The sequence below is a fragment of the Cloeon dipterum genome, chromosome 3 (assembly GCF_949628265.1).
Source record: "Cloeon dipterum chromosome 3, ieCloDipt1.1, whole genome shotgun sequence".
In the NCBI taxonomy this organism is placed as follows: domain Eukaryota; kingdom Metazoa; phylum Arthropoda; class Insecta; order Ephemeroptera; family Baetidae; genus Cloeon; species Cloeon dipterum.
Genome location: NC_088788.1, coordinates 25,995,803 through 26,006,182, shown reverse-complemented (window position 1 = coordinate 26,006,182; position 10,380 = coordinate 25,995,803). Strand labels below are relative to the sequence as shown.

The following is a 10,380-nucleotide window of genomic DNA, read 5'->3' as shown; positions in this document are numbered from 1 at the left end:
TAAATAAACAATACATATAGATTTGCACCGCGCATGCTTGAGTTAGGTCAGGTGCTGGTATGGTTGAGTTTTACTCTTAGGACACTAGATGGCCAGGTTGGGCTTCTGATTGGGCCAAGCTGAAGCTGCACCAAGCATGCACGCAGCCACGCAAATTGCGATACTGTACTGATTGGACGTTATTACGTCTAGTGCTGGCATCTAATGCGATACAAAAAACTAAGAGGTTAATCAATTTACATTTTGCATTCTGTAGTACCCGAGAGCAATGTAAATATTAAGAGGCCCTCTTTGGAATGCAACTCCCCCTTCATTCCCGTGTCTTCTAAATGTGTTGACTTATTCGCTTTTTACGCCTCGTAGACAACTCTTTCTACTCTTCAGCAATAAGAGGATCTCTTTGGTTTGTGCGAAACAAAAACTGTGGGAGGACATTGTGAAACCGTACTACAAATAATTGTAATTATAAAAAGCGGTAAGTGGATAACACTGACGCCTGTGTGACGAATTCGCGTCCTTTTTCGCTGCCAGCGGACCAAAAGTGCGAGGCCAACGTTTGCAGGACATGCGTTTCGCTTTGTTCCTCCTTGCCAGCCCTTTTTAGTTGCTAAAGGTGGGTACATTTTCCGTTGGACCAACTTGCTTGACAGTGCCGACTTGTCTATATTTAAAAATATGTAGGTCATCAAGCGGAAAATTATTTTATTGCATCGTTGTTTATCCATTATGTAAGTCTACAGCAGTGAATCAATTGACGTTTGGTAGTGCTGTAGACTTAAGGCCAATAAATTTTACTATTTTTAATCTAATACGTACTTGTTTGCAGGTTAACAGGATGCCAGAAGTTTATCTCAAGGCACTGAAGTACTCGTCCTTAAAAGACCTGAACAATGAGCTCAGTAACATGCAAAAGCTTATTACCACGACACCAGCTAAAATGTAATTATAAATACAGTTTATTTTTAGTTTTATTATCAAAACGTTGAGTCTGACAAATATGTTAAAATTAAGGACCAAGTCGTTTCTGCACTCAGTACAATTTAATGACTACAAATTTTAATTCATTCCAGGCTGTTGGCAAGTGCCCAAAAGCTTCCGGCTACAGCAGAAGATTATTTGAAAAAAGGTGATCAAGAACAGGCCTATATTCTGTTCATGCGCTTCACCCACCTGGCTATGGAAATCGGCCGATCACCTGACATCAAACGCGAGGATACCAAGTCCGTCTTCAGCAATACTAGCATTAAAAGGTGCTTAGAGCAAGCAGAAGCTCTAACTAAGATCCTTGAAAGACGATATAAGACCGCGGAAGAGGAGAAACTACTGCGAAATGCAGCGATCGAGGCCGTTAAGGCCCCGCCAGAGGTTACTGTAGCGCCGAGCAACAATTTTGCTGGAGCAGCATGTAAGTTTGTTGACAAAAGTATTTGAATTTTTTTGCCAAAGCAATGCTGATGTTTTTTGTTTCATAAAATAAATTTGAAATGTTCCAAATAATATCTATTGAAAGCGCTATAAATCAACACAAAAATTTTGAGAAATTGTTTAATAATTTGATTGTTACATCCAATTTGTTAAGAGCATTAAATTTGCCTTGAAAGAAATCAAGAAGAAATAAATTCATTCATTTTGTGGCTCTGAATTTCTGCAGTAAAGTTAATATTTTGTACATATTATAAGAATTTTGTATCACGCTGCAATGAAGTATGAAACTGAAATAATTATTGTTGAAAATTCACTACAGAAAAGAGGATAATCCAAATTAAAAAATTTTCAAATTAAATATAAAATTTGTTAACTGTCCCTGAATAAAAATATTAGTAGTAAAGAAACATAATAATTGAGAATCAAAGCTTGAACCTCTTGTTGTACTGATTAATTTGAAATTTGTTTGTTTTAGCCAACAAAGCCAAAGATTACACTGATGAGTTGACTTGCATAGAGCTGAACGAGCTGGTTAATCGATTCCGAGGCACTGGTGGGTTGTTGATCATGGATGTCCGACCGCAAGCTGATTTCCAAGAATCGCACATAGATGTGCCCTGCATTATTAGCGTTCCCAAAGAGATTGTAAAGCCTGGGTAATAATACTTTTACTCTTACCTAGTATTTTCCTAATTTTCTGACTTGTGTTTTAGAATCACTACAACCAAACTTGAGGGACAATTGCCTGCTGAGTCAAGGAATCTGTGGAAGACCAGAATTGGAGCCAAATATGTAGTTCTTGTAGACTGGAACAGCACCCTTAAGGGCATGTTGCCAATGTCTGAAATCTATTACTTGAAAACCATCTTGCTCAAGGTTGCCTAAGCTTTGTTTCAATGTAGAGTGGTTTCTGACTAAATACTTTCAGTGGGACATTGGAGTTCGTTATGAAAGAACACCGTTAGTTCTTCACAAAGGGTACTCCGAGTGGTTGGATATGTATCCGTCAATAACAACCAACCCAAGGGTGGAAGCTAAACATTCTCCTGAAGATTTGGACGATCTTATATGTTTAGGTAGAAATAATTTTAGCTCCTATCCATGACTGCATGATTTTTGTTCAGATAGCATCGATTATCCAGACCTTTTGAGCCAATCGTCGCCATCCAATCCTTCCCCGCTGTTCAACAGAAGCTTGAAACCTGCACCAATTCCTGTTGTTAAAGAAGCTTTTGTCCAGCCTATCAAGCCTGAAATTGTGTCTGAAATTCTGCCAGCTGCAACCACGCAGCCTAGCATCCCAGTATTTGACAGGACGTTGAAGCAGCAACTGGTTGATAAGTACGAATGCCGATTTCTTCTTTTGTAGGAAATTAATTTTTGTATGCATTTGAAGGATTCAAAAACAAAAGGACGTTGTTTTAAATGAAGCGGTAGATAAACAGAAGGAACTTTTGGAAGTAGAGAAGAAGTGGGAGGTGAGTTTTCCTGCAATTAATTGACTAGCTTTTTTCATATTGATGTCTCTGTAGAAATTTCGGCAAGCAAAGGAGAATGAGGCAAACGATGAGCTGCGGAAGATGGTGGAACAGGAGTATTTAGATGAAATTGCGCGCCTGCAAGAACAGTGCAAGAAATTGGTATTTTCATTCCAAACGTGTTGAAATAAAATAAATACAAGTCTTGCAGGATCTTGAAAACAATGAGTTGAAAACTAGAATTAAAACTGAATCAGAAACACCTGGGGTAAAAGTGCCGCCGGAAGTTGACGCCAAAGATGAAGAATTGGGAAAACTGAAAGCAGTTACCACCCAAATGGCCAAAAAGAGAATTTTGCAGAGCGAAAAGTAATCTTTCCTCGTATTTTTTTTAATTTTAATCACCATCTATGTTTGCACAGGATTCCTCGTATCCCGCCACCGCCCTCAAAGTTTGTGGAAAAGTCAAAGCCAACTGATAGTTCAGAAAGAAGTATGGAACCCATGTTATTGCAAACACAAAATAATTTTCTGTTAATTTAATGCAGCTAACAAACCACCACGATTTGAGCCTTTGAAGAGGGAACCCTCCGAGTCATCCAACCTCTCTCGATCCCACTCATCTCCAAATATTAAAGATGTGAGTGATATCAGAAGTTTGTGTGTGTGTGTGTGTGTGTGTGTATATTGTTGTTGTTGTTTTCTCTTGCCAAAGTCATGCAAATAATAATACATACTAAATTTGTCTGATTATTTAATGTTGTGTATCATTGCATGCTGTATTGTTACAGATGGATGATGATATGCCGCAGTTTGATCGAAGAACCAAACCAGCGCCTCACAGGGAACACTTCCTGCCTCGGGTAGAAAAAAGAGATCTGAGTCCAGTTTATGGCACCAAGGTATAGAGAATTTGATATATTTAAATTGAATGCTAGTCAGTTACTTCTTGCTTTTTCTTTGGATGGTAAAATTGAAATGGAAATATGGTTCCTACCATCTTTTTCCACTCGCTCTAGTTTTTATTCCTCGGCAGGGGCTTATTTGGCATCTTTATGTTTGTGTTATCGGTAAATTAAACTAAATTAATTGATGAAAAACTTAAGTGGCAAATAGGATTTTGTCATCAACTCCAATAAGAATTGAAGAAGGCAATTGCTTGTCTTTACAAAAATATTTATGATAGCTCTTATTTATAATTTGTAATATCTGTATCTCTCTCCTGCTTGGTGAGAATAGTGAGCACGTTCCTCGCGTGGCAGTCACATTTTTACTTTTCGCGAGTGATGGCGAGTTATTATTGATCAGTTGACACGTTTTGGAAATCACGTTTCTCTTTAATTGACCACGTGCTTGGCGTGACAGTATTAACCTTCAATGAGATGACTTAAGGGCTAAGCCTTGAAAGTGTTGTATTTGTGATTTATTCCAGTTAATGTTTTCTATTTTTTATTAAGTTCAGTTTCAAAAAATTGCAAAAATGAAAAATTTAGTATTTTTAGCTGTTTCATCGGGGAACTTATGAGATATATACTAACAATAGCTATGAAGTCCTATATTAAGTTGTAAGTCGAATTTGATCTGATTGCGATCAATAGACACGAACAATAACAAAATTAGTCGACGGCGTTTCATCTATCCCTATATTTGCCGCGAGTGGTGGATCGGTGTAATACCATTAGACAGGAAGGGGCGGCGCGCGGCCGATTGAAATCGCAAAAATGATGGGGCACGTTTCTGCGTCCAGTGTGCGAACGAGTGCGTTGTCTGTGGCATCTCGGTCAAGTGTCAGCAGCATCAAAAGTAGTGCTCTCTTAAATGGGTTAGCTGCGTGCGGAAGTGAACCACAATGGTCCTACTTGCCAACTCCAACCTTCTCCTTTGTATTCCCTTCAACAGGGTAAATATTTGCGCTTTTTCTTTAGTTATTAATTCCAATAATTGTGAGATAACAAATTTTAAATCTGAACGATACAAATCGTAACGTTGCAGTTTATTTAGCAGAGAGAAAAATGTACGACAGGAGATATACATTAATTGCTGTAATAATGTATATCAGCCCATAAAGCTATGTACCCCAAGCCATTAGTACCGGAAGATGTAAAGAAGAGGAAAATTTTAAAGAAACGAGAATCAATTAAGTCTGTTTCATTTTCATGGAAGAACCAACCTTAAGTGTCGACTTCTTAACTTTTCTCTTGTTAATCACGATTTCAAATTAGCATGCAAACTTTTCTCCAAAATTCTTATTCGTATTGTGTTGTATTGAGTGAAGCAATTTCTTAATTCATGTCAGAGCTATCACTTCTCAAAAACAGTCAATATTATGTACCAGATAAAGCGTTTAATTATTTTGCCGACTCTCGTCTTTTTCTGATGTCATGACGGTAGTAATCGTAAAAATGTGAAATGCAACCCATTTGTAATAATTCTCCAAGAGAGAAGCGTTTGTACTCGTTACAAAATGAAATTTAATTTGATGCGATGTTACGTTCGATACGGCCGGCGTAACTGCCTCCTTGGCATTCTGCAGTGGAAAAGTTGACAAGAGGCGCGTTACGTAAAACACGCGAGTAATTAGATTGTTAGAAGCCAAAAACCATAACACCTTTCTTACTAGAACGCGCGGTCTCGGCGTGTATCTGGTTCACTCCTCAAAATGCAGCCTGCCGCCTGTTGTTTCGTTTTCACTGACTTACATTCTCCTCATGCAAACAACGTGCTTCACTTACAGGGACCCGGCCTCACTGGACTAAAGAATCTAGGCAACTCGTGCTACATGAATTCGATCGTTCAGTGCATCTCCAACACAAATGAATTAAGGAATTACTTCTGTGAGGGATCGTACAGGTAGGAGCCTTAAATTTATAAAAATCATTGCTTTTTCTTTCATTTGCTCTGGATTATAAAATGTGTTGGATTATTTTTCTAATGTTTTCCTGAAAATTTTTAACTCAAAAATTAGGCTTCTCTTAAAGGGAAAATTCGGAAAATTGATGGACTTTTTCTCATATCTTAAATGTATGATTAGATTTTGATTCAAGTGTATTTTAAAAATGAAAAAGGAAACCCGTGGGTAAATTTAACTAGTTAAATTGATTTTATAATGGCTACGAGAGCGTATGATATTAATTTTTGTTTTTAAATTTTTAAATTTAAGCCTTCCATTGTTTCCTATGGGTTTAGTTTTATTGATTAAAATGTATTTGTTTTTATTAAATTGATCTTAAAACGTCTGTGTCATATTTTTTCAGGGATGATGTGAACACTAATACAAAAACGCGGGGACAAATTGTGGAAGAGCTGGCTCTTGTGGTCCGCGCTTTGTGGGCTAACGAGTATAGAACGATAGCTTGCAGAGACTTTAAGGTAAATCTTGCCATATTTTCAACCACAATCCAATCAAAGAATTTTTAGAGGGCGGCTGGATCATATCACGTTGATTTTGGTGGTGTCCGACAGCAGGACTCGCACGAGTTTCTGACGTTACTGATGGATTGGCTCCATAATGACCTGAACAAGGTAAAGAAAAACCCTGTGATTTGAAATCGCAGTGTTTACTTATCATTTTGTGCAGAAGCACCACATCAAGCAACGGATCCCTCCTGCCCAAGAACCTGAGGAGCCGCCGCAGCAAATCGAAGATATGGAGGAGTCGGCTAAAATCGCTTGGCACGATTTTGAAAAGTGCAACGACTCACGGATCCTACACCTTTTCTTTGGCCAGCAGAGCTCAACAGTGCGGTGCAACTCGTGCTCCTTTGAGTCTGTAACTTTCGAGCCCTTCAGCACGCTCACCCTTGTGCTTCCACAGAATTCAGACAAATGTTCCTTAAATGTGAGTAGCAGTGGCTTTTGAGTCGCAATAATTTAACTGTCTCAACATTTTGCAGGACTGCTTGAACCTGTACCTAGCCCCAGAGCCTATTCAAGAGTGGCGGTGTCCTAAGTGCAAGCTAACACGCCGCGCCACCAAAAAGTTTGATATTTGGCGACTTCCACCAATTCTAGTCATTCATTTCAAACGGTATGTTACCTTAATTTACTGTTTAGTTGATCATTTGTAGACTATCAGCAATCTCACAAAAGCATAAAAGTTTATTTTCCATTTGCAGCCTGTGGTAATCACGTCATGATATCCTCAAAATGAATTATTGAGCTATTATTATCTCACATAAAAGAAAAATGTAAATAAACACAACAAAAAATAACATTCTACTTCAAAAAAACTTGGATTACTAGTAATTATAACTGAGCGAAAGTGTCATTTAAATTAGATTATTTTTTGCCATTTGTTTTGCCTTTCGTTTTTCTTTTTGATAACAATGTTGAAGTTAATAAATTTATGTTGAATATAATTAAAACCAGGCTTCATCCTCGTTGTCAATTAAAGAGAAATTCGTCTTCTTTAATTGACAACGAGGATGAAGCCTGGTTTTAATTATATTCAACATGAAAACAACCTCGAGTGGTCGCACTTTTCAAATATTTAATAATTTTAGTTGCTCTGCTGATGTCAGGTATGAATTTATGGAACCGTGATTTTTATTCATCATTTAGATTTTGCGAGGACATCGCGTGGCGGAAGCAGCACACTCTAGTGGAATTTCCGCTTCAGAGGCTGACGATGACGCAGTACACAGTGAGACCAAACCAGAAACACACCTTCTACGATTTGTATGCCGTGTCCAACCACTATGGCACCATGGAAGGTGGCCACTACACCACATACAGCAGGAGCGCAACCTTCAAAAAGTAAGTGCTTCACCTATTGTCGAGAAGTCTCTCAAGAAAATTAATCTTTTTTTATAGATGGAAAAAATGAATAATTTTCTTAATCATATTACATCAGAGTTGCTTAGCTAACCACCTATTGACGCTGTTGCTGTGCAAGGAAAAAGTGCTCATTCATTAATTTACTATTCCAGGTGGTACAAGTTTGACGACGCTGATGTGTCTGAGATCTCCGAATCAAGTGTGCGTTCCAACGCAGCCTATATTCTTTTTTACGCATCTCAGAACCTCAGAAGTTCCACCTACATCTTGCCCAGAGACCGGTAAAACTCCAGCGTGACAATGCACCGATTGTGCCATTATGTGATATTTTGAGACTTCACAAGGCGCGGAACAACTTGCAAGACGGCTGAAACTGCAAGTCTATTATTTTTCCCCACTCAATTTGACCAAGATATGTGACCGCTGCCTCATCTGTTAAGAACGTGTTGTGTTTGACTTCAGACTTGTCTGTTAAAAATTTCAAAGCCATATATATAATAATTTAAAAAATATTCTGTAAGTTTTAATTCACCTGCATTTCATCAAGGAAGCGATGAGAATTTTAAATGTGCGAAAGATGCCTTTTCAAGTGAAGATTGTTGTTTCAAGTCAAGTTATATAGTTGAAATATAATTTTAAGATGCTGAAACTCAAATCTAGAATATTATTTAACCCTCGAGTCATTGAACTTGGGAGGTCAAGTTGTTGTAAGAAATCCTAATCCAGAATTAGTTTTGAAAAAGAGAATTTATCCATTGATTAAATAATAATTGATACAATCAATTAATAACAGAATTAGTTGCTTAAGATGCATTTTATTCCAAACAAAGCCTCAATCATTGCATGAAAATTTCTAACAGTCGGTTTGATTGATTTCAATGTAATTTTAATTATTGCACATTCTGGTATTGACTTGATGTGCTTTGGACAGCGCATCTCCGGAGGGCATCCTATCGCGGGTCAGAATCCATGAGCACTCGTGAGGAAATCATGGACAAGTGAATTTATCGAGTTGTTTATCGCACTAAAACATCGATTATGAACGCAAGCCATCACTGTTACAGTGGTGGAGGAGAACAACTATTTAATAGCGGGCTATGGTCGCCAATAACTAGAGGGGTAAATGCTATTCAAGGGGTGAATTTCATATTCTCCAACCAGGTTATATTCAAAGTAATTTTTATTGCGGATCAGCAGAGCAACAGATTAGCAGATTGTTGGTGGGCTTAAAAATTGAATCACTGCCGGCTTGGTTTTCTAGAATCGAAACAAATCTCTTTCAAATTGTATTGTTTAATTTATCGGTGCTAACAAAAACTAGGAAAAATCCCTTGAAATCATTTAAGTTTTTATTGTGTCTTCTTAAAACAGCAAATTGTGAGAGAAAGGGAGAGAGAGTTGAGCTGGGAGAATTATCAAGCAGGGCGGCAGCACGAAGTCGTCGGCTAGGGGAGTCCTCGGTGGTGTCGTCTGTCGGAGTAGATCAAAAAGCGTGCGGCAGAAATTTATAGGGCTTTTAACCACTGCTTGCTTTTGAGATTTTGGTGTTCAAATATGATGATAAAAAACACCAATTATTCGCCTTACCGGCCATTAGTTGTTGAGAGGGTGTAGGTGAAGGGCGGTCGTTGAAAGGTCTCTCAGGGTATCCCTTGTCTGTATTGGACGCATCGCGTCGGAGAACTGATCTCAGGCTGGGCTATGATAGTAGCGGCAACGGCAGAGACTCGTCTTCAGAGTGTGAGCCATTCAGAAGGGCAATAAGCTCCTGGCTCACGAGGCATCGCCACCAGCAGCCCTCTTTTGTGAGGTTTGGTGCAAGTTAACCGCGTGTTGATGATAAGGCGATCTGATTTATAACTTCTGTTATTAATTGTGTTAATTTTGGGTTTAAATGATTTTTGTCTGACTAACGTGATGCGAAATAATTTTTGTGTCGTGCAAGTTACACTGTAATCAAATAGAGTGTCACATGTCACACGTGCGGCTTTTCACTAAGTAAATCAAATTAAACAATTAGATTTTAAATCGCGATCAGATTATAGTGGCTTGTCGCTTTTCTATCAATCTTTGCAAGATTTGAAACAATAATTTTTAAGGCGACGACAAGAAATTGTTTAGTAAGCTTTACTTACCCTCAAAACATTTTTAAATTATATTCCTATCTTTTCCGTTTAGCGGTGATTTGAGAAAAATTACAGAACTCATAATTGATAGCTTTTCCTGATAAACAAAAAATGTAAGAAAAAAAATTGTTTGAAAAAGTAAAAAAAAAATCTAAAATTTTTTAGATATTTTTCAAGACAAAAATGGAGCTACATAATGACCCGAGAGCCAACATTTTATCTCAAACGGTTAATGAGCCATAAGCTGATTTCACGGTAAAAGTTAAAGGATTTTTTCTGAAAAATCAAAATTGACCTACCTTCCAAACGATTCGTCTTTTCAAGTAGAGTCTTATCACCTTGATTTTAATTAAAACTGACTTCTAATATCGATTTTCCTAGTTAAATCCCATACAAATTTTTAAACTTCTCGGAGCCTTGTAACTCGCAAACTTGGTCCAATTAATAAGATACCCTAAGATATATCTAATCTTGTTGGATACTACACGATTTCAATAATTTCGCCGAAAACTATAATATAGTTAACTTAAAACTTGTGAGTATATTTAGGTGTGCATAAATGAAAAAACAACATG

General features: G+C 37.7%; 1 protein-coding gene across 1 annotated transcript; it reads left to right on the top strand.

Annotated features, from left to right (window-relative positions):
- The first annotated feature begins 261 nt into the window (after window positions 1-261).
- On the top strand, window positions 262-8,474 carry Usp8 (Ubiquitin specific protease 8). The gene is made up of 20 exons (XM_065487169.1): window positions 262-613; window positions 827-939; window positions 1,071-1,405; window positions 1,901-2,081; window positions 2,139-2,301; window positions 2,354-2,501; window positions 2,550-2,766; window positions 2,822-2,903; window positions 2,958-3,065; window positions 3,115-3,272; window positions 3,326-3,396; window positions 3,452-3,543; window positions 3,695-3,805; window positions 5,638-5,753; window positions 6,158-6,272; window positions 6,321-6,425; window positions 6,481-6,741; window positions 6,797-6,930; window positions 7,464-7,658; window positions 7,832-8,474. The coding sequence occupies exons 2-20, from the start codon at window positions 836-838 to the stop codon at window positions 7,962-7,964; spliced, it is 2,829 nt and encodes a 942-aa protein (XP_065343241.1). The 5' UTR covers window positions 262-613; window positions 827-835; the 3' UTR covers window positions 7,965-8,474.
- The last annotated feature ends 1,906 nt before the right edge of the window (window positions 8,475-10,380 follow it).